Source organism: Halichoerus grypus, chromosome 10 (genome assembly GCF_964656455.1).
Source record: "Halichoerus grypus chromosome 10, mHalGry1.hap1.1, whole genome shotgun sequence".
In the NCBI taxonomy this organism is placed as follows: domain Eukaryota; kingdom Metazoa; phylum Chordata; class Mammalia; order Carnivora; family Phocidae; genus Halichoerus; species Halichoerus grypus.
The window spans coordinates 72,769,256-72,794,977 of NC_135721.1; the positions used below are offsets into that span (position 1 = coordinate 72,769,256).

Sequence of the window (25,722 nt, forward strand, 5' to 3'; positions counted from 1 at the left end):
TGACCTGAGCCGAAGGCTGACGCTTAACAACTGAGCCACCCAGGCGCCCCTCCAGCTAAATCTATCTTATAAGCTAAATTAGATATAAAATTTTGTTAACATTTTATAAAAAAAAAAAAAAAGATGAGAAGTGATGACCAAGTAAAAACATGACAACAGATAAAGGAATGTTTGAAGCTAACTCAAATCTCTTGAGCATGGATTGTGATGGTCAAGAAAGGGATGTGATTTGGAACTGTGAGTGTGTTCAGAGATGAGCAGTTGAAATTCAGATCACTTCACAGTTAATCTTGCAATCACATTTAAGGCAATATAAGTGTGTTCACTAGCCAACTGACTTGGTCTCTGGGTGCAGTAAGGTATGATTCCATCAGTTACTTATCACTATCAGGATTGAGTCCAGTAACATATTTGATTTACAAATGTATGTCATAATAATGCAGCATTATTTAAAAGTAAAAGCAAATATCGACTTGTTCATTAAAGTATGAGGTGCCCTGCTATGCTGTGTTAAACAGGTGATTTTGTACGTATAGCAAGTAAGTGTTTTATCTGTTTTTCCAAATGTATAAACCTTTCAATCTGTTTGTGCTCAGGAATCCCTACAGATTCTGGTAACAAAATTAATCCGGAAATTTTGCATTCACTTTTTTTGTGTGACAAAAAAGGAAACTTTGAAACTTAATTAAATTGTTGGTCTCTTTATGTGGGGGAAGAGGGAAGGAATTAAATACTTGAATTATGAGGGACTAACGTAATTATTTGGATACTGCTTTTCACATTAAGCCATACTTATTTTCTGTTTTTTTCAGTTTCCATAGCAAGGCGTGTACAAGACCCATTAGCTGAGCTGGTGAAAATTGAGCCGAAGCACATTGGAGTTGGAATGTACCAGGTAAATCAGTGTGGGTCATTTACTTTGTGAAACCCGTCAGTAGTATGCAGACTTGGCGTAGTAATTAAGTGTTGGTGGGAATAGCTTCCCATTCTCAGAGGTTACACAGTTGATGGGAAGGTTAGTTAGGAGTTAGGTTATTAGAGAAGAAGGGAGTTTTTCTTTTTTCTTTCTCTCTTTTTTTTTTTTTTTTGGTGTTTATGGTTTGGATCAAGATTTAGAATTGACTGTAGTCAGATTTAAAGACTATTAAAACAAATTAGATCAGACTAGTAACTTACTCCAGAGAGCCTCTCCCTTTACCATTATTATAAAAAAGGAGAAGAAATGGAGCAAGAGGGATATGGTGGCTCTTTGTGTAAGCCAGTATGAAATATTGATCTTTATTGATCTTTCAGGAAGAAGCCTTTGGTACCTATTGTGCCTTATTTCTTTTTTCTGGTTCCTGTTTCTACTTGATTATTATAATGCGTTTTTGGTCATTACCCAGTATGAGCTAGAGCCTTTCAGTTGTTACTGTATAGCAGTAATAGTAGTGGCACTTGTTATTGTTACTATATTTTCAGTTCTTGAGGTTGTGTGTGTTCATTGAGCAATTGAGGACACACTAAATCTTGGCAAAGTGAATCCATGGTATCTTGTCTTCAGAAACCTCGAGTTGAGTTATTTTTCTCTTCGATGAAAGTCTTTTTTAAATCTGAAATAGAATATTCTGTATAATTTTCATGGGACTTGAGTGATAGGTTTTATACTTTTCTCTAAGAAATATATTAGGGCATGGAATCTGTGACCACTAGAAAAGGAAGAGATCTTAGAAATCATAGAACCCTCATAGGGTATACATAGGGTATACATAGACAGAAAAGGAAGCTGTGTCCCAGAGTAGTTAGGATTTTTACCCAGATTCACACAGTGAAAGCCTAGACTAACCTGCCATATATTGAACTTAACTGGTAGTATTCCCATTTTATAGCAAGTTAGACTAAGAGGCATCTAGACCTTTGACTTGACTTGTTCATTTGGGAAGGATAGTTGCTGAAGGGACAGATCTAGCTATATAGCTAGATAGAAATGCCTAATATCTAAAGAGTACAACTATAAGTTTTATGATATAGGCACTGTAGTTAAGAGGAATTATAACTATATTAATTCAAGATGAAGTTATGGAATGCCTCAGCAAGGTAGTAGAACAAAGAAAAGGAAAGGAGAAGTCAAACTCATAGAACCCAGGCAGGCTAATAAGCTATTGGCATCAAAGAAATCTTTAATAAATAGCAGAGACCTAGCCTCCAGATTCTTCAGAGATACAGCATTTAACATGAAAGAGTTTGGAATTCATTCCCATAGCAGTGAGAAGAAATGGAAGAGCTTTAAACAAGGGAATGATATGATCTGATTTGTATTTTTAAACATTGGCTCTGGCTAATCTGGGGAGAATGACTTGGAAGAGGAGAAGCAGTAAGACCAATTCAGAGGCTGTTATACTAGCTCCGATGAGTGATGATGGTGGCTCAGACAAAGTTAATAGTGGTAGAAATGGAAAGAAGTTAAATCTATTTTGTAGGGACTACTTGGTAATAAGTGGAGGAAAGGGAGTTTGCTCCAGGTGTTCTAGTATGTGGATGATGCCTGACTAGAGCGGATTTGGTGGGGATAAGATCAGTAATTCAGTTTTGGACGTGTTAAGTTGAGATGCCTGTGAGAAATCCAAGATGCCTATGAGAAATCCAAGAAATGTCAAATAGAAGTTGGATATACAAGTCTGAGATTTAGAGGAATGGCCATATTAACATTGGAGTACAGACTTTTCAGCAAATAATGATACTGAGAAAGTGATCAAGATGGTAAGCTGAGCTTATGATATCCTTTAACTCTGCTACCAGTACTACTGGCATATCCACGATTCCACCTTCTTTAAGATGACAGAGAAGGTGCACATGTATATTTGTATCCATATAAACACATACATGAATAAAATGATAACCTGGGAAAACAAGAAAGGGTTGGTGGATGGAAATTTCAGGAATTCCTGAAAGATGATAAGAATGAGGAATCACATCCATGGAAAATAAAACCTGGTGGAGCTGCAGCTCAAAATATACAGATGAATAGTGTTCTCAAACCAGAGTCATGTTCAAGTAGTGGGGAGGGGGCCTGTGGTGTTAGAGAAGGAGGTGCATATGGAGTGACTAGGCCCGTAGTGACCCCCCCTCCCTCCATATCCTGTGAATCTAAGCTTAAGCACTGGGTGTAACCCAGGGACCAGAGAGAGGCTGGGAGACCCCTCAAGTAGCCTTGGCTTGTCAGGAAGGTCAAGGAGTCCCATGCTGGGAAGACAGACTTCTGGCGCATACCTGACACCTGGCACCACATCCTACATTATCACTGGATTTTGATGGTGGTGAACAAAAACAGCATATACAGACAAGTGGGGAATCTGAAATGATCTTCTGCTAAGAATCACTGAACATTTGAGGAAAACCTGTCATAGCAAAATGAGGTACCAAATGTAAGAAGCAAAAAATAACAATGACAGCAGACTTTGAAAGAAGTAAAATTAATATTCACAGAGAGATAAGAGAGATTATTGCATGTATAAAACAAACCTAAGATAGAATGAATTAAGCCAGTCTTAGAATTAAAAAATACGCTTGTCAAGATGGAAAAAAACAAACGGTCTAAATAGAGTGGACACAGCTAAAAACAACTTAATGAACTGAATGAGCTAAGAGATTCTTTAGAATACAGTCTTAAATTGAGAAAGTTGCACAGTATGAACAAAAAGTCATATTTATGTAGAGGCCATTTTAAAGCAACATTCATCTCATAGAAAATTCAAATAAAGAGAATGGAGGAGAGTTATAATCACAGAAATAATAGGAAGAAATTTCTTCAGACTGAAGACAGACAGTCTTGAAAAGGCCCAGTAAATATTGAATAAAAGAATAACTAAAGACCTACACTTAAACACCTTCATATGAAACATCAGAGTGCTAGTGATAAAAAAGGAACTGACTAAAAGCTTCCAGAGAGCAAAACAGTTCACCTACGAAGGAAAGAAGTGGTCTTGTTACTGGTAAAAACAAGTAATAGAAGATAGAATGCAGTAATTTTGAAGTTATGGGAAAAATATTATTTGAACCCATACTTCTGTATTCAGACAACTCAGCAATTTGATGTGAGAAGAAAATAAAAACATTTTTGGACCTGCAATGATTTACCTTTTTGGAATGTTACAGATCTTCTTTGAAAGAATTATTTATGAAAGCACTCCTGACCCCAAAAAAGGGGGAAGCAGGGACCAAAGAAGGGGAAGGCATGTCATGAAGACACAGTATTGAGGTGAAGAAACAGTGGAGAGCTTTACAGTACACACATGTGCAGTAAAATGTTAGTTGAGCCTCAGAGTGTTGATCTATTATGTTAATCTTTAAATATATCAGTCTGGGCCAGATCAGCTTAAACATGGGAGAGTAGAAGAAAAAGAAGTGATAAAGGATTCTTTTTCAGGAAAACGAGATGTAGATGAACTTTATACTTTGTTAGAAAAACATAATCTGAGATATATGAAGAATAACCACAAATAGGATATTTAATATAAATCATGAGAGTAAAAATTTAAAAGTTCATCATTCCAACCAAAGGCAGAGAAAACAAGGAAGTATATAGTAAATAAATAAAATACACAATGATGGAATAAGTATGGATAATAGTAATGGTGAATGGGTTAAATTCCCGTTAGTAGAATCTCATACTTTTTAAAAATAAAATACAGCTCTAAGTTGTATATGTATGCAAGATGTTTCTAAAGAAAAAAGCAACCTTGAAATTAGAAATTTGGAGGAAAATATTCCACACAAACGCAAAAGAAAGTCGTAATACTGCTAATATCAGACAAAATAGAATTTAAGGCAAAATGCATTGAACAGGTCAAGGAGGGATATTTCATATTAATAACACACAGTTTCCCAAGAAGATGTAATTGCCCTGAACATTCTATGTTATCTAAAAACATAGCTTCAAAAATTATGCTGTATTAAAACTTCTAAAATTAGAGTAAGAGACAAATTCACCTTTTTTGTAAGTTTTAATAGACTGCAGTATATTAACACTAACATTTTAAAAACAGCTTTATTGAGATATAATCACATACCATACGTACATATATATGTAAATTCACGTATTTGAAGTGTACAAGTCAGTGAATTTTCATATATTCAGTGGGTTGTGAAACTATTATTACTATCTAATTTTTGAACATTTTCATCACCCCAAAACGAAACCCGGTGTCCATGAGCGGTCACTCTCTACCACCCCCTCTTCCCCAGCCCTAAATTACTCATCTACTTTGTTTCTATAGGTATGTCTATTCTGGATATTTCATATAAATAGAATCACACAATATGTGGCCTTTTATAACTGGCTTCTTTCATTTAGCATAATATTTTCAAGGTTTATCCATGCTGAAGTACGAGTCATTACTTCATTCCTTTTTATGAGCATATTGTATTTCATTGTATGTGTATAATACCACATTTTGTCTATCCATTCATCAGTTGGAGATTTGGGTTATTTCCACTTTTGGGCTATTATGAATAATGCTTTTATGAACATTCTGTATGAATTTTTATGATGTATGTTTTCATTTCTCTTGGATATATACCTAGGAGTGTGTTTGTTAGGTCATTTAACATAAAAATTTAAAGCCAGATGATGAACTAGAGAAATTATTTGCCACAAATGTATATGTACATAACTATTTTATTATTAAGGTTTTGGTGTTTTCTTGTTGATTTGTACACAATTGTGTGTTGGTTTAAATAAAAAATTTGCAAAAGATATATAAAGAGCATCTAGACACCATTTATCATAGATGAAATAAAAATTTTTCTTTATTAAAGAAACCCAGATTAAACAAAGGGATATTATTTCAATCTAACAATTGAGTAAAGTTGTAATAAAATGATAAACATCTGTGCAAGTGAGGATACAGGGAAATGATTATTCACATACACAGCTGGTGGAAGTATAAATTGTTATTTCTAGCAAATAGCCAATACCTATCAAGATGCACTTTTAAGGAATGCATGCCATTGACCTGGTAGTGCTCCCTTTAGGCATCTCTTCTAAGGCAGTATTAAGAACTATTGATAAGATTTATATACAAGTTTGCTGTTATAGAAAAATCATTGGAAGTAACTACAATAGAATAGTATATCCATCAGTTGAAATATTATACAACCATTAAAAATACAGGCTTTCAAGGACGATTTAATGACATTAGAAATTGCTTTATTTTTAAATTGCAGTGAAGTTGTTGATACAGAATAAAACCAATTTCTGTTTTAAAAATATAGATATACATTTACACTGAAGAAAAAAAAAACCTGGCTGGTGACTGATATTTATATTTTTGTTGGTGTGATTAGGGGTTTTTACTTTCTTTCTTACTTTTTTTCAAACTTTCTGTAGTGAATATGTATTAGGAAGAAATTGTAAAATATATATATCCATGTCCATATCCCAATCAATGGGCCACTTAATTTTAAGCCTTGATACAATAGACTTCCAATATAACCAGAGTGGGACTGAATTTCTTTTTAGTTGGGACCTCTAAATGCTTTCAGTGTAAATTTAATACTTGTATTTATTCTGATTTAAAATATAAGTAGCTGCACAAACATTGTTGATTTTGAAAATGAAAGCTATTCAAAGAAAGAATGTTAAATACTTAGATGAAATAATAGAAGCTATAATATTATTTCAATAGAAACTAAAATACTTTTGGTTTAGTAACCGCTAGAATGCTAAAGGCAGCCCTCCAGTTCTTGTCTTAGAAAATGGGGAGACCTGATTTTAAAAACACATGCCTGTCATAATTTCTGGAGAGAGAGGCAGCCAGTGTGGTCGAATGACAACATATCCCTAACTGACCCCTACAGACTGCTGGAAAGTGGCTTGGTGTTACTCCCAAGAAAACACTCCAGGGTGAGAGCAGGATGATGCAGGGTTGGCTCTGTCGAGTTCTGTGGGACATGGGGAGTGTGGTTTAGCTTGGCCTTGTCATATCCTCAGAGCACAACTTAAGTAAGTTGGATTTACTTGCTATTTATTTCTTCTTTGGACTGTGTTTGAGATACTTTTGTGCTCATTAACACCTCCATTTGTTAATGAGCATGCACAGTAAAGTGGGAAAAAGACAAAACAGTCCTCTTCCTCCTTTCGTGCCTGTTAGATCATTTGATGATGTTAGAGAGTGAAATGGTGTTCCAAAATGAGTTTTTGGAACCCTTAGTGAATTTTCTGTATCCCGGCTCTTTATTCCTCATTATTATGGATAATGGAGAAGTCACTGTAAAAGGGAAATCATCTTCCCAGCTGAATTTTTCATGGTAAAACCTCAAAGGTGGGAATTTGTATTTTATTTCCTTACCCGCTCTGTGGGGTCAGTTATGAGTAAAAACAAAAAAACAATTCTTCAGTGGTGATATTATTATAGTTTTAAAAACTGTTTTATAGGTAACATGGAGGGATTATGAAATGTTTTAGTTTAGGTCTGTAAAAGTTATTAAGAATCCTCTGTTTTATATTGTTTGCCTAAATCCTTTTAAACCTTTTAATCCCTTAATTATTTGTTATTATAGAGTGGGATATAGGAAAGAGTCTTCCCCATGCACATTCACTTAGATGACTTTTACCTGGATTTTTGCCCCCTTTATACTAAAGCAGTATTTTGAAATAGATAAAACACAAAAGTAAAACATAGAAGAAATTTGTTCTAAAAATCAGGCATCACTTACATAGATGATTTCCTTGCCAAAATGTTTTTACAATCTTGTCCCTTAACTGTAAGTCCCAGCATATGGCCTGTATTTGAATCTGTGCTGTGGGAGTATGAATAAACTCATCTATTAGAATTTGCTAATTATTCCTTAAACTTAGTTTTAAAATCTCTATTCTGGGTATTTTTTTTTCACTTCAGGATGAATTATGCTTCTTTCTTTGAAGTATTGGCTTCAGTTTTCTCAGGTTCTTAGAAATCACCAACAATGTAATAAGCCATGTATACATACACACACCCTAGTATAACACCTTACTTATCTTTAAAAGATATGGGAAGATGATTTAAAGAAATTTTTACCAATAATGCCTTAAATTATTAACAGTGAAATATCTAATTTCCTTTATCTTTTGTTTGCTTACTCTTTTTATGTCATTGACCTTGGACAATGAAACTAGATCAGTTTCAATTTTTACTCAAGTTCACCTTTTAGTTTTCATACATCAGCACAAAGTGCTAGGATTTCTAAAACATTAAGCTATTTTCAGTGTTTAAAACTAGTAATTATCATGGATGATTAAAAAAATTACACATGACATTAAAAGTACTACCATAAAGGAAAAGATTAGTAAATATTAACTGCATTAGAATCTAAAACATCTCTGAGTCATAAAAAAATATGTAGAAGGTCCACAGACTGGGAGAAGGTATTTGCAAAACATATAAGCTATAAAGGACCCAAAATATATAAAGATCTACAAATCAAGATGAAAAAAGATGGAAAAATAGGCAAGGGATATCAACGGGCAGTTGACAGAAGCAGAAACGGAAAAGACAAAAAAAATTTTTTTTTTTTTAAAGATTTTATTTATTTATTTGACAGAGAGAGACACAACGAGAGAGGGAACACAAGCAGGGAGAGTGGGAGAGGGAGAAGCAGGCCTCCCACGGAGCAGGGAGCCCGATGTGGGGCTCGATCCCAGGACCCCGGGATCATGACCTGAGCCGAAGGCAGATGCTTAACGACTGAGCCACCCAGGCGCCCCCAAAAATATTTTTTAAATGATCACTTTCACTAGTAACTGGGGAAATGCAAACTAAAGCCAGTATAGGAAACCTTTCAGGTTGTCAAAACTTAGTCTGACAATTTGGATGTTAGCAACCATGTGGAGCATTGGGAAACTTGTACTTAACTTATAGGAGTATAAACCGGTGCAACCTCTTTGGAGAGCAATTGAACATTAATAAAGTTGGAGATGGGATTCTCTTCAAGTCAACAATTCTGTTGCTATATATACATAGCCTTGAAAATTTTCTCAAATGTGCACAGGAAGAAATGTATTAGAAATTCGTTGAAGCACTGTTTATAGCAGTGAAAATTTGGAAACAAGTGTTCATCATCCAGAAAACAGAAAAATAAATTGTAATATACGCAGACAGTAGAATATTGTTTAGGAGTGAAGATAACCCAATTAGAGCTATCTGTATTAATATGGATAAATTTCGTAAGATATAATATTAAAAGAGAAAGCAAGTTGCAGAATATGAATAGTATTATATGATTAGTATAAAACTTTAAGATATGAAAAATAATACTGTATACTATTTGTGAATACCAATGTATACAGTAAGAATATAGAAATAAGCACTGGAATTTATGATTTTGATTACCCTGGGTGGGGCATGAAATGGGAGAGTAGGAACTGGGAGGGGTATACCAGGAGTTTCAACTATATTTATAGTATTTTGTTTCAACTATATATGTAGTATTTTATTTCTTAAGTTGTTTGGTGGGTACATGGTGTTCCTTATACACTATAACTTTTTGTTAAATAAATCATGATTTTATAAAAAGATGCAGCAGGGACACCTGGCTGGTTCAGTTGGTTAAGCGTCTGCCTTTGGCTCAGGTCATGATCCCAGGGTCCTGGGATTGAGTTCCCGCATCGGGCTCCTTGCTCAGCAGGGAGCCTACTTCTTCTTCTGCCTGCCACTCCCCCTGCTTGTGTGCTCTCTCTCTCTGACAAACAAATAAATAAAATCTTTTTTTTTTTTTATAGATTTTATTTATTTATTTATTTGACAGAGAGAGAGCGAGAGAGGGAACACAAGCAGGGGGAGTGGGAGAGGGAGAAGCAGGCTTCCCATTGAGCAGGGAGCCCAATGCGAGGCTCGATCCCAGAACCCTGGGATCATGACCTGAGCCGAAAGCAGACGCTTAACAACTGAGCCACCCAGGCGCCCCTAAATAAAATCTTTAAAAAAAAAAACAGATGCAGGAAACCTTGGTCAAATGCTAAAGGTGTTTTATTTCAGGAACTTTGACTTCCAGTTCGTTTTAATTTCTTCCGTGTGTGTGTGTGTGTGACAATGAGAATTTATATAGTCAGAAAAAAAGCTATTTTGTTTTCAGTGAAAATGAAAAAAAAAACATTTAATATTAAGTACACTTCTCTTTGTAATATTCCTTGAAATTTTCATCTTTAAGACCCTAAGTTTGCACCAAATCAGATACTTTTTTTTAAAAGATTTATTTATTTATTTTAGAGAGAGAGGGTGAGGGAGGGGGAGAGGGAAAAAGAGTCTTAAGCAGACTCCACACTGAGCGTGGAGCCCAACCCAGGGTTCAGTCTCACGACCCTGAGATTACCACCTGAGCCAAAACCAAGAGTCAGACGCTTAACTGACTGTGCCCTCCAGGCACCCCTCAAATAGTTTTTAACGCAAAATTCTAACACTATCTTTGTTTTTTTTTCATTTTACAAATATGGATTTTTCTTCTGTGAATTTTAAAAATGAAATATTATTTTTTTGGCCCCATTATTTGAAATGGTCATTTCAGAGATATGGCCTAGGACAAAACTGTGAGTGATTGTCTTTCTAGTGATTATTTACAGGGCAGAGTTAGGTAGAATTGATGTTTAAGGAATTGTAGTATGTTATAATAATGGTACCATAATATAACTAGTATTCATCCTATACTGTTTTCCTTTCACCACTAATTACTGCCCCAACACACTCCTAAATTATCTAAATTAGGAACCTTAAGATCAAGCAGGGGAGCTTTTAAAAATAACTAGGCTAGGCCACATCCTCAGAGATTTTCGTTTAATTGGCCTGGAGGGTGTACCTAGACATCAACCAGCATTTTAAAGTTCTGCAGGTGATTCTAACGTACAGGCCATGTTGAGAACCATTGGTTCTTAAAGTATGGTTCCTGGACCAGCAGCATCAGTATCACCTGAGAACTTGTTAGAAATGCATATTCTTGCACCCACTTCACAGCCTTATAGAATCACAAATTCTGGAGGGTGGTGTCAAGCTGTTAAGCTTGAATGTGCATATAAAACCCTTGGGAATCTTGTTAAAATGCAGATTCTGGTTCAGTTGGTCTAGGGTAAGGCATGAGATTCTCTGTTTCTTATAAACTCCCAGGTTATACCGATGCTGTTGGTCTGACGATTGATTACACCTTGAGTAGCAAGAGACCCTACTGAAAGCCTCTTGGGCTCCAGCCCAGGCCTATTGAATCAGAATCCGATTTTAACAAGATTTCCAGGTATTTTGAATGAACATTATAGTATATGCAATGTAAGAGGAAAATCAGGATATGCCAATATCTAAGGGATATGAGAATTTGAAGGAGCAAAAATCAATATTCTAAAACACTGCAAAGATAAAGGTAGGATAAAAACTGAAAATGTGCTTTCATGTTTAATTAAAAAAAAAATGGTGGTGGTGGCCATAATGAGAATAGTTTCATTGGAGTGGTGGAGGCAGAAGTCAGATAAAAGCATATTGAAGGCTGAATGAAAGATGAGCACTTAGAGACAAGTGTATACACATCTCTAAAGAAGAGAGGTTTTTACGGAGGTCGGGATTTGAATGTGCTTAATGTTGATAGGAAGGAGGTAGAAGTAGTTAGGGAGAAGTTGAAGATGCTGGAGAGGCAGAGGCTGGATGCCTGAGGAGATGATGCCCATAGCTTGCCTAAGGAAGGAAATGGACAAGAGTTCAGAAACTAGAAGCTCCCAGAGTGGCAGGTGGCTGGAAAGCGGTGGACGAGAGCAGGACTGGGAGGGGTTGCTCCCCCTACGTGGATAGTTTTCTTTTTCTGTGAAGTGGGAGCCTCCTGTTCTATACCCCTTGTCCCAGAAGAACAGAGAATTTTTTATTTTCTGAAATCATTGTATTATTTTGTTTACTGTCTGTCTCTTCTAATGGAATGTAAAGCCTTATATGAGGGCAGGGTGTTTCCACCTCTGTATCCACAGCTCCCAGGACCAGGCACGTGATAGATACTCAGGAAGTATTTGCCGAGTGAGTGTATGGTAGAGTGTCGGTATAGTTGCTCTTTTATTGTATTTTTTAACTCTGTTGTGAACACACCATAAAATTTTGTAGCCTCTCACTTAAAATTTTTGTGGGGTAAACCTAAAATATGAGTTACTAGTATTTTTTTTTTTTTTTTAATGAATCTCTTTTCAGGCAAAGTGAGAATTTCAGAGCAGAGAGCATTAGCGTAGCCAAGTGGTTGCAGTGAGATGAATGGAAAGTGAAGAACGGTTGCTATGGCCAAAGGAACTAGAATTCTTCATTTTAACACCTACTGCTCCGTTCCTTTCTTGCTCCACGATGCATATTCTATTCTCAGTGGAGACAATTCTCAGAGACGGATCAGGGAGAGCACTTATGGAGGAATGTTCTTTGTGATGAAATCAGTCAATCAGTCTTTTTAAGGACCTTTAATACAGTGTGATATCTTTATCAAAGAAAAACTTTTGTTATGGTGGGATTCATTGATGTAGAATCTTTAAAGTGAAATTACCTACTAAAATGTAAGTTTATGAAAGTTCTTAATAATTTTATCTTTGTTGCCACAAAGCCCTAAGGAGGTTTTTGGTATACTGGTTAGGTCTCATATTGATTGTGTGCGGATGGATAGTGTACAGGCTAAAAATAGTGGAATAAGATTATTCTAAAAATGTTTAATTCTGACATTCAAAGAGATATTACTTTCTGTTGTGCTATTTGTATATAATTAGTGTGGATAATAAAAGAGAATCTGGGATGTAATTCTTAGTGCAAAAAACTTATCTTTGTAATGTAATGTTCATCTTAGAATTCTTGAAAACCCAAATTTAAGGTCGATTAATTATTAATTAATGCTAGATAATTATAGCAATCAGGAAGAGATATAAAATGTAAATATTAGGAGGACCACTTCTGAGAACTTAAAAACTATATTCTGAATATCTGTTATCTGATATTATTAAGGAATACTGATGAACTCATTCTTTATATATGTTGTGTTAGGGTAGGTGTTGATCTTGGTATTTAAGAATAGTACAGGTAAAGGGCGCCTGGGTGGCTCAGATGGTTAAGTGTCTGCTTTCAGCTCAGGTCATGATCCCAGGGTCCTGGGATCGAGCCCCACATCGGCCTCCTTGCTCAGCGGGGGAGCCTGCTTCTCCCTCTGCCCCCTCCCTGCTTGTGTATGCTCTCTCTCTCAATCTCTCTGACAAACAAATAAAATTTAAAAAAAAGAAACATAAAAAAGAATAGTACAGGTAAATTACTTGTAAGATTATATTCTATTTTAAATTCAAGAGGAAGGCATCATCATTATCATATAACAGGGTGCCTTAAATGCATAATACTGTAGAAAAGACTGGGGGGTTTATAGAATTTAGGTAAGAAGTGAACCCTGCCTGCAAAGTGATTATAATGTGATGCTGAGACAGGAAAGCTGGCCTCATTAAATTTTGGCGTGAGTTTACTGATGGCACATTTCTGCTCCCAGATCTCTCTTATGCTGTGGATGGTTGTATCACAGTGTCTTTCTTTTTGGTGATCATGGAAAGGAATTCTAAGGGAGAAAGTCTGTATTGAGGAAAAATTCTCTTGATGAGAGGTTTTTGGGGGGAGGGTTTACTCTCAATAACTTTAAATATCATTACAGGTAAGAAAAGTTAATTTGCCTGGATTTATATAGAATGAAGATTGTTTCTTAGTTCCACAGAAGGAAATGCATGTGTCGCTTGTCTTGTTGAACAACTAACTTTAGAAAGTATCTTCGGTTTTGAGTGAGATAGTAGGCTAGTTGGCTGCCTTCTTTGTGCACTGTTAACTCTGCTGATATATTTTCTTTAATAATCCAGATCAGGCTCCCAAGCTATTTATTGTATAATATTATTAAAAAGATGTATTTCCCTTTCAAATGTATAATTGAAAGGGAGAATTTTCTCTTGCCATATACAAGGCTTTTGTTTCATTATTTATTTGGAATAAATGGGGCCAGACGGTATGAGTGCAGTTAGGTTTTGTTGGAGGGGAGCTTGCAAAGACTTTTTGAGGCATGATGTGCAAGTGAGTGTTTTCAAATCTCAGAGGTGTGATTATGTCATAACAGCCATAACCTCTGGGCTTGCTTTATTACGTTTATTAAAACAAATCTGTGTGGGGGTGCTATGTATATTTTGGTGATGAAGGAAATGAGGTGGTTAATTTATTATGTGAACAGCACTTTCAGCTAACCACAGCGTGATTCACTGAGAGAATGGTGGAAAAGCCTCACTCTGTAGAAATGACTGCTTTTTGATTTGTGGACCATAACTTTCAACACCAGGGCATGAAGTTTATCTACAGAATGGTTCTCTCTCTCTCTCTCTCTCTTTCTGTAATGTTTTTGTCCAATTTTAAACTTGAAATTTCCCCCTTCATTTTATTTTGGGCATTTACTGAATATAAATGATCTAAACAGTCCTTGCCGGCAAATTAAGGGGAAAAAAATTAAAGCCCATGTGTTAGGGCATTAGGGAAGTTGGTAGCATCTTTATGGTTTCCAAGCAGCCCACACATACCTCACAGAAGCACTTCACAAAATAAATCAGTATTCCAGACCTTCAACCAATGAGGATGACTACCTGGTGTCAGATTTGAGTTAAGGAAAAGTGAGGAACCTATTGTTCTTTCCTTTGGTAGGATGTGTTTATCAACATACTGTATTAGAATACTAGAGTGGAAAAGGAAATCAATCTCATGCAAAGTAGTCTCTGACAAACATCTCTTTGGAAGTGGGGGATGACTGTGGGAAGAGGTGAGGATGTAATGCCTCATAGAAGTACACACACTATGGAATGGAATCAAAACAAGACCTGTCCATCTAATGAGGAGACAGGGTATAAAGCACTTGTTGTATACTCATAAACAGCCATTGCAAGACCAAGAAAAGTTTGTTTTCTCTGGAGTTACGCCATAGCCAGCATCATGTGGTGATGTGAACCTGCCTAGAGAGAGAGTGGAAAATAGTTCATCTTCCTGGCAATATTTCTAAAAGACCCCCTTCATTTTCCAGATGTGCTATGTACCAACCATTCACAAACAGAAAGTCTTGGAAATCAGTAAGGCATTTAATTGGTAAGAGTTCATTAGAGCATTTTATATTTGGGACATTACAAGACTCCATGAAAAGGATGACAGTCAGTTTTAGATTTTATCTCTGCTGCTTTTGGAGTGGAATTCAGAGTCCTCAATTTGCTCTAAAAATTATGTCATTCCCTCATAGCACGTCCCCAGAGAGTTGGCAAAGACCAGGAGAAACATTATTTGTGTAGTTTAAAGACGGAGTGTAGAGGAGGGAGGTCCAGGCCTGTGGTTTATGTAAACAGGGGAGACTGGGAGGGGGCACTGGCACCGCTGGTTAGGTTATGACTCAGTCATCATGAGCAGTCAGTCAGGCCCGGCGAGAATGTCCACTTGGAGACTGCTCCAGCCACGGTGATTAGTAATGATCATCCACAGCCCCAGACTGTGAGAGAAATTTAATTTTAAAAGGAATTGGATTATAGGCAAAACTTCATTTTAGTGACATTGGTTAGGGCTCTCAAACTTTTGAGATCTCCTCACTAGGAGAATGAAACTATGTTTTGGACACTCCAAGAGACATTAGGTCTGATACCACCTAAGCTAGCATTTCCCTTGCTTGAAGCAGATTTATCTTCATAACGGTTTGGTTACTTTTTGAAAGATGGAAATTTAAATATTCTTGGCTTTAAAAAGTCTGTTACCAACCCCCCCCCCGAAATGCCCATCACAAACACTTTCAGAGCATAACAGTTATTTTAAAAGCGTGGATAACGGAGAAACCTTCATTCCAAGTGCGCCCTCCATTTTCTCTGCCTTCCTCAGCATTTTCTCCTGCTGAGTCCTTTTGCTTCTGTGCCTCTTTCCTCATCTCCCTTCCAACCTCCTGTGAGCTGCTTTTTGAAGAGGTAGTTTGTTCCCTAGTCCCTTACTCAGGGCCCCTCCCTTCATATGGTGTGAAATACAATGAGGCTTTTAAAAAAGTGATTCTACCCTTGTTTACAATTTGAAACCTACTCAGATATGCGTTGACAAATTTAAGCAACTTTGAGTTTTGCAAAATATAAATTTATGGGCATGTTATCCGAGTAGCATTAACTGAACACAGACCCAGTGATGGCAGCAGAATACAGAAGATAGCCAGCCCAAACTGCTAGACGGTAAGAGCATGATTTTAAATAAAATGGAGCACTGGTTGTGAGTGAGACAGGAGGCATCTTATGGAGAAATCCCATGTTTATCATTAAGCTTGCAAAGGAAATTTGGATTCTAGATTAAAATACTTGGTTATGGGGTGCCTGGGTGGCTCAGTCGTTAAGCGTCTGCCTTCGGCTCAGGTCATGGTCCTGGGGTCCTGGGATCAAGCCCCGCATCGGCCTCCCTGCTCCTGGGGAAGCCTGCTTTCCCCCCTCCCACTCTCCCTGCTTGTGTTCCCTCTCTCACTGTCTCTCTCTCTGTCAAATAAATAAAATCTTAAAAAAAAAAAATAACTTGGTTAGTCATACCTGGGACATATAGCTATGCTCATTGACATACACTCCTTCTTGTATTTGGGGAGTTATAATTCAGGGTGTGTTTAATCAAAATTTCCCCGAGAGGTATAGACAGGGAACCTGCCTTAAAGGGAAATTGCATGAACATTCTCGCTGGCCCTCCCTCCTCATTTCAGTGTGGTGCAGTAGAAAGAACACAGAGCCGCAGGGTAGCAAAAGGAGCTGTGGTCTTACCTTGGTTTAGCCACATTTACTGTATGACTTTGGGAAAGTAATTTTACTTCTTCATGCCTTGTGGGAAAGTAAAATAAGGTTATCTACATACTTTCTGAAAGAGTGTTAAAGGAAATAACGTGTATTTAAAAAAAAAGAAAAAGATGTGAAAGTGCCTGAAGGTGCAAATGTGAAAGTGAGTTTATTTCAAATGATGGGACCATCAAATAAACAGGTTCTATTTACATTGGTGGGTTGTTTTTTTGTTTTGTTTTATTTTGTTAAAGCCTTTGATGTTAAGGTTCTTTTTATTCCTATTCCTATTATTGATTCATATGCTAAGCTTACCTTATGCTAAGGTATTCCTAGAATCTTTTAATTTCAAGTTACAAGGGACCTTAGAGTTCACGCTGGCAAATAGAAGTATGTTCATTCCCTTCCGCTAAAAGGAAGGACGGAAGAAGCTGCAGGGAAAGCTTCCAGAACAAAGGATCAGAATGGCGGCATTGCTGTGGTCATAATCCAGGAATGAGGAAACAGGCCCATTGCCTGAGCTGCCTCTTATAAATAGTAATGACAGGACGTGTTGCACAGGGAAAGATAGGCATTTGAAGTTGAATTGAAAAGTACACTTTAAACTTCTGTTAGTTATTACCTACAGAATTTTTTTGTAAGTCTATAGTGCTTTACTTGTTATCCTTGTGTATCCGATTCTTCTGTTGTGGTTTGCATCTAATGTTTAAATTGACTCAGTATTTTGGAGGTGGGAGGAGAAAAGGGTGGACTAGTTAAAAACAAACACAACAGAAACAACAGAAACAAACTCCTTAGTTTGTTGGGATGCACGATCTAGTTATGGGTTGTCAATAAGAAACAGCTGTTTGTTTGTTGACAGCCCGCCTTGCCTCTCCCATAATCAAGCTGTTTCTCATCATATAATTACCAACTCTTTAGTATTTGAGGCTTGTTGTGGATTTATAGTTGGTTGTATAACGTTTGCCAAAATGTCATAGTTTAGATAAAAAATTAGTGATTCCCTTGTAGTCATTCTACTGAAATATGAATGTGGGTTGTAATAAAAGAAAGATGCCTGAAGAGACTTCTGAAATTCATTTCAAACTGAAGGGAATGTAGAGGGTGTTGTGTGTGTGTGTTTTCTCAGGAAGGAGTATCACTGTAACTCCTGCCCGTCTTGTAGACTCTGTTGCCAATCGGAAAAGCATTCGGTGTTCTTCTCACAAGTGAAGTTAAGCAGCATGGATGTGGGTGGCAGGATCGATTTCGTTCTGATCCAGAAGGACATGGTTTCATTCTTCTGTTCGTTTGTTCTTTCTTTTTTTTCTGTCTTCTAAAAATCCTGTTCTGATGTTGAAGCCAGGAATGAAAGGAAATAAAGTCAAGTTTAAGTTCTCTGAGAGTCCAAGGTGATGTTTCAGCCTCCTGGGTAGCTTTACTAGCTGAATCAAAGCTGAATGTGCCTCCGACCCTAAAGAGAACCTATCTAGGACATTTTGTAAACAGACCCCTTTTTCAGTCTGGATTATGCTGAGTGAGGTCCTTTTTGAAATAAGGGTAACCTGTGTTTTAGGAGAACAAGCCAGAAAGGTGAAGTTTCATTGCTCCATTTAGTTTTACTCTTCGAAATAGAGCAAAAACGTCTCCTAATCATGCCTAAGTCACAGCTTCTCTTGGAATGAAAGTATCTGTCCTTAATTATTCTTTTCATAGTGCAGTTACTTCAAAAAAAAAATTCTGTAAAGACTATAGTGCCACGAATTTTTATTTTCATAGACTCCAAAGTAATGTCACAATTTCTCCTTCCTTTGATAGGTTTAAAATTATAATGGAATTTAGAATATTTTTAGTAATTTTCTCTCTTTGATCTCAAAGGCATTACATAAATTAACTTTTCTCTGTATAAATATTTCTCTTGAAAGATAAAATAATATGGGAATAGTAAATGCTCTTTTTGATAGAAGTTGTGACTAGGAAAGGGGAATACTTTAAAATTTGTAAAAAGTAAAATTTTGAGGAGAAATGTATATTTTATATGCAGATAGTCTTTATTTCTATTTTTTGCATGGGTTCATACTGTATCTTTCACCAGAAGCCCACATCTACTCTTTTCTAAAAGTGTAAGTCATAGAAATATTTTACTTTACTTCAAAATGCTTGCTCTGTCATAGCCAAATGATCCTAAATGATCCGAATTTGACTGACAATGATTTCGCTAGGTGGCCAGTGACAGTCAGTACTTAGGATTATTACCAGAATATGAAATGTTCTGATTTTGTGTGTGTTTTTAATATATCATGAGAATGACATTTCATAGAGCTACTTGAAACTAATTACAGTTACCATCAGGGCAAGGTTTAATTCTTGATTTTAACACATGGGCTGTGCCATGAAGTTGCAATCCAAAATTAAAAGATTATGTCTGGCTTAATCGGAACAGGTAGGAAGTGATGGAGTAAAAAGATGAATACTTTCCTATGTGCAGCTGTGCATATATTCTTACAGCTCCATTAGCCAAAATCTATTGTCTTAGTGGTACTCAGGTGCATAATTCAGTCAAATGAATCACAGATGATTCATTTTAGAAACACTTTACTATTTGGGTGTTAGGAAGATAATTTAGTTGTAATTTTAAGAACTTCATTCCTAAATCACTTAATGGTATATTGAATTTTAGCTGCCCCAAATCTATGTGGACAAAAATTATTGTTATAAAAAGAAGGTGTGCAAATCCTTTATTCCAACTACCTTTTCAGGAGGGGGAGGAGGGAGATTTAGAGATGTTACAGGATATAATTACAGCTTTCTACTTTGTTTCTCTGTGTCAAACATTTCTATTTGGACAAGTTTCTTAAAAACTATGCTAAAAATCCATTATTATAGAACCATTAAAAATACTGTTTTATTATCCAGTGATTAATATCCATGACCTTTATTTTTGGATCAGGTTCATAAATATATACATTTTTCTATGTCAGTCATTGTCTAGAATTTCATTTTTGTTCTGCTTTCCATTACATACCATGAATTATATGAAATTAATTTAATCGCTACTACAAACAGAAATTAAATGTGCCCTAATCCAGAGTTACGTTGTTTGCTTTTACAACTGTAAGTCATAAGTAATTAATTTTCCTTGGAAAATTAATTCACTTACCATTCCCAGTAGCATCATATGTTGACACAGGGTTATACATAGTTTAATATTTTTCTTCTGCATGCTGGCCTCAACTTTAGAAGACCTTAAATGAAAACAAATTAAAATTGACTCAACTGTATATAATTTGGAGTTCTTTAAAATAAGTGTTGTTGTTAATTGCTATCATCCAGGTGATGACTCAAGAATTATATTCAAACTTTACAAAATCTCCATTAGTATATTAACAAGTGTGAAACAATATATTTTTACAAGTTGTTCATATGACAGTACCCATTAATATTTTCTATTCCTCAATTCCAAACAAAACAGTTTACACCACAGCCATCTGACAGCAGTAGCATGGAGTTTTACCATCACTCAATTGATAGGATAGTGAAACAGGTAACTTACTTGCTGGACATTTTGACCACCTAGAATAGCAGCCATCGTATCTAATTCTTACAGAGCTTATTTTCAGTATCCAGTATCAGTCAGTAGAAAGATTTCCAGCAAGGTCATCTTAAAACATAGAATATGAAAGATACCTTATTTTAAACCCCTAAATATTTTTTATTATAATGACTGCCTTTCTCTAATTCTTTCCTGTTTAATACTTTTTTCCCCCTTGCTTTCCATAAAGAGTAATGTGGAAAATGAAATAAGCAAAAGTCTTTCAGTTAAGTAAGTTAGGTTTCCCCTAGCTCCTTCTTGTATTCTGGGAACTCAGAAAATATGAGCAAACCAAATTTAGCTTTTCTTTTGCATTTGCCAGGAGGTTATTTTGTAAGGTGATTTTTTTTTTCCTGGTTCATAGAACTCTATAAAACATATAGTGTTTATTACTTTATTTATATTTATTTAAGTCACTAAGGTGAAACTCTAGTGATGGTGGCAATGTTACAGTTTTAACAAGTGGGGGCTTATTTTATAAAGGTGCCTTTGTGGCCACAGCTTTCAAAAATGCAGGGGGTTAGCAGTGAAATGCTCTTTATGCCTTTTGGAAAGAAAAGTTGCTGTTTAATTCCAGTATAAAAGTACTACTATAATACAAAATCACCACTGTTATTTTTTATAACTGTTCATTGTTATAGTTTTTTTTTTTGATCTGTACTCATAGGAGTGAGCTATGTACATTCCAAAGCTGCATCAGGAAAAAAAGTCTTTTACTTGTTCTTTATAAGGAGGATGACAGAGGAGTCCCCTTCCCTATGCTTCAAAGAGTTTCTCTGAGTGGCCTTCAGAATTATGATAATGACTTTCTTTTTTATCATCAGACAAAATGAAAAAAATTGCATGTGTCAAGTCATGTATGTTTATGCTTATGCTCTGACTCAAATACAGATTGTTAGACAGTCAGGTTTAAGGGAAAGCAGTCTTTCAAAAATAATTTATGTAGGCAGTTTAGGCAATGATTATTCTAAAAACTTTATCTCTAAGTCTCTCAACATATACCTACAGTATGATTACCTATAAATATGTATGATAATTCTGCATGCATTCTTACACAGTTTAAAAAAAAAAGCCTCTGCCTTCTTCCAGAAATGAATACAACAGGATTAGTTTATCCTTGTCTTGAGGTGGAAAAGTAAATGTGTGCTTGTAGAAATTCGCTAGTATAAATCTGCATTGGACTTCACAATATACCTTCTCAAAATACTACATTTAAATGGGAAGAGTTTGTCACATCTTCTATTAACTTTTATTTTGTATCAAAATAAATACCTTTTGGAGAAACATTTAAGTTTCAGTGAGCTAAGAAGTGTAAAGGGTTGTATGTGTGGTGTGTACAAAAAAAGGTTGCAAGAGTGTGGGGAAAGAAGTGCTGAATTTCAGCAACATGGTCTTTTACTCAAAGCCAGCAAGTGCACATACTGTGTTAAAATATATAAGAATTATGGATTCAAGAAATAGTGTTAGGAGAAGCAAACTCTTATTTTCCATGGTCATTTTGTTGATTCAGTTAGAATAGAAATTACAAGACTTTGTGGTAGAGATATGAATGTTCTTTTTAAAAATTATGTAATGTGGAGATGGTACAAAGTTTGTAATTTGCTGAATAATAGTTGTGACAGATATTAAAAACTATTTGTGCTATTTGTGACAAGTAGACAAACAAGTGTGTGTGTCATGAAGATTCTGAGGAACTTTGAGCAGATGCTGGCTTGAATTTGGCAAATAAGATTTTATTTTTAATCTGTAAGCAGAGCATAAATAATCATAGTTATTCCTGAATAGCTCCCTAAAGTATGGTAAAAGTGCGGTTTGCAGATTGTTGATACCTGTTGGAGAATGATATTGATATTTTGTAACATATTCCTATTCAGTAGAGTCCTTAGCAATGCCATGAGGTAGAAAAGTAAATTTGTACCTAACAAGATATACAACTATTAATTTGCATTCTATTCCACACTGTTCTTTCAAAAGACTAAATTTAAATGAGTTTGTACAAAAGTAATAAATTAAAGGGATACATAGAAAAGTAAAACGGCAATTTACCACCACCCGAGACTGACAAAACTTTCCCAAGTCCTTTAAAGTGAATCATGCTCCCAATCATTATCCCATACGGCCTTAGTCTTACACGTTTGACAGTAGGATAGGTTGGGTTACATTTTTGCTTTTACTAGAAACTCAAATAAAATGGTAGTCAAGGTAGAGAGTAGTACTATGTTAGAATATCCTGCTTTTATGCTTCTTTTAATTTTATATACAATATTACATTACGTCCTTTTGGCTATAAAACGGCTTACCTAGATATTGCCTTTTTCTTTTCTAAGCACCATTCATAGTTTTGGATTGTCTTCAGTCTGATATATAAGAACCCTGCTTCAAAAAACTGTGTGTATATATAAGAATGCAGAATAATTTAATGGTTCCCCTTTGATGGGTTTAAATGAACTAGAGAGTTGTTAATTGCAGTGGCTGGATTTCCTCATTTGTCCTACTAAACCTGCTAATCAGAAGATGAAAGTGGCAGGAGAACCTTTAAGTAATGTCTTGTCTCCAAATTGTTGTATCATGTTTGCATATTAACCCAGAACATTTTTTCTGTAGTATATGTGTATTAGAGGAATCATTTTTGGATTCTGATTTTTATTAAATTTGCAAAAACTCAGAGAACCTCTTTAGCCAATAAACATTGCTACTACGTGTATCATTTTAGAAGGAACGCTAATTAGAAGCTATTTAATTTTTTTTTGAGTTTTAGTATTTACTCAAGTTTATAGGAATCCTCAAAATGTTTTTTTTTTTCCCCTCCATATATGTAAACAGAATGAAAATAAAATTAACTGGTGATTTCCCCCCTGGAGTGAGTAAAAGAAAAGTAATAGATTTTGCTAATAACAAACTTAGACTTACATTTTGAAGTTATTTTGAAGTTATTGTACATTCTACATGATATAATGTGGAAATAAATGCTCAAGGAGTATGGAAAGAAAGACTATTCCAGCTAATAAGAGAGTTTCATTCTAGAGGGGCCACCAAAGAGTCTCTCATGATTGACAAGTATTCTAGTGGAGTCTTTCTTCTCTTTTTCTCTTTTTTTTCCTAAAGCAGTGTTGAAGTCAGTCAAAGTATATATACAAAGCTGAGTGAATACCAGTTTCCCCAGTACAGGGGCTATTTTTTCAGGAAGTCTAACTCAAACCAGATGTTTTGCCTAGACCCAGAGTTTGTTGCTGCCAAGCATCTCATCAGAGGTCAGAGTTCTGGGCTCCGGGCCCTGCTAGAATTCTTTCACAAATTGCTATTCGGTGAGGTTTTAATCCTAATGGAAAGAATAATGTGCTTGTAAAATCTGCAGTTATTACAAACACAGTATACATATTGTGGACTTCAAATGACTACATATTTTATTCCCATAAACAGGGAACACAGATGAATGCCTTGTGTGATAGCTTTAGACATTCTCACTAAAATCTAGTATACAATTTATACTACATTAACCATTTGCATTTGTAATTCCCTCATAAAAGTAACTGTTATCTTTGGGTGACAACTGGTAACCAACTCATGCCCCCCTCCCAATTTTTTTTAACAAGCTCTACAACCTCATACAGCTGTTTGAATGCAAGAATTAAAAGCATTTGGGACCAAATATCGGATATTCTCTTAGGAAGATCTATGAATGCTGTAGTACTAAGTAAAAAGTTCTTAGAGTAAAAGAAGCCATTGTGCCAAGACTTAACCATCCCATATTTGGAAACACATATGATAAAACTGAATTCATTTACTCAGATTAGGATGAAGAGTATTTCTTTGTTAAGGAGAATGTGATTGGCGTATATAACTGAACTTCAACTGTGGCTCTTTTGAAAAGATTAAGGGAGATTAGTGAGATTTATTTTATCTCTGCTTACTCAATTTTTATACAGATATTATTAGGTGCTTATTTTGAGGTTTTGTTGTTGTTGATTATAAACCCAAGAGAAACTTCCAGGTAGATAAAAGTGTGTGAAACCAGAGCATCACAATTTGGGCTAGAGTTGACAATGCTAATTAGACCATACCTACTAAAATTAAATCTGCATTTGGGATAGAGGTGTGTTAATTTTTATGTCAACAAAACAGAGAGAGTCTTAATTTCTGAAAAAGAGGGAAATTGAACTTAAAAAAAAAATAAGAGCAGATTCTGATGTCTCTGAATTATCTCATAACCATATGAAAACACTTCTTGGTTTGTAGCATTTATTTGGGAGTTAGAGTCTAATTTCTAAATACCACCTGTTTGTTTTCATATTTACGTGTCAACAATATGGGGTATAATAAATATATAAACAAAGCTCAAAAAGTTTCTCTAAGTCTTCCAAATACATAAAAATTGGTTAACCATGGGAGTCTAGAAAATTCTAATAGAACCTTATGATATAGGTAGTACCTTTTAAACTACAGTTTTGATTTTGCCCTTCATTTCTACAAAAGAAAATCAACATTAATATCATCTCTACTGCACAGATAGACAATTGCATTGGTATTGAAAGGAGTCAAAGTTTCTATGAACATTTAAATTCTATTAGCTGGCAGCAAGTGAAAAAAATATTTGTTGAAGTATGTGACATAAAAAGAAAATGCAGAGCATTTGTGTTGCATCACTTTCTTCAAGTCGTGGAACAACTTTTAAAAGCTATTTTCTGATTAATTTTTATGCTGTTTTATCCCTCCAAAGACCTCACATGGTGGCAGATCTTCTGCAGAGTGTTATTTTCTGCTGTGCATTTCCCTTTCCACATAAATGCTTATAGTATGTCATATTTACTACTCTATTATTAAGTTTCACCTTATTATATCATTGCTTACAAGGGACTTTTTCTTGGAAAAAAGGTGCAAAATTGCATCGTATTTTTATTATCTTTGACATTCCAAAAAGTGAAATAATTTTTTTTTAAATTTGATCATAAACTATAATTGGTGGATCCCTCTCCTCCCCCATACAGACAGGTGATACCATCATCAATTTCTGTAAAGAGGTTGAAAATAAATATCAAAACTTGAGGCTACATTTCATTCTGTATTGCACAATCATTCAAGTGCAATTAAAAGAATAGTCTGAGACTATGATCAGTTAATGAGAAACAAACAATTTCATATTAATGAGTTCCCATTTGCCAATAATTCTGTCATTTGTAACTTGAATCAGTCATCACCCCTGCAAAAAGCCCTTTCAAGACATTATTTGCAATTTTGTCCTCTGTTTTCTGTCCTTGATGTTGTGAAAATGGCCGTCTACTGTTACAGGAATGAAAAGAGATCCCGTTCAAACATCTTTTGTGTTTCCACTTTCAGTGAAAAATGTTTTTCAAACCTGCAGCTGGTTATTTCT

The 25,722-nt window shown here is 35.4% G+C and overlaps 1 protein-coding gene across 2 annotated transcripts in view; it reads left to right on the forward strand.

Annotated features, from left to right (window-relative positions):
* SRBD1 (S1 RNA binding domain 1) overlaps positions 1 to 25,722 on the forward strand; it is a 207,856-nt gene that overhangs the window by 123,347 nt on the left and 58,787 nt on the right. For both annotated transcript variants that reach the window (XM_078056613.1, XM_078056614.1), the window contains exon 16: positions 813 to 895. In XM_078056613.1, the coding sequence (XP_077912739.1) occupies positions 813 to 895 (83 nt within the window). The remainder of the gene's footprint in view (positions 1 to 812; positions 896 to 25,722) is intronic.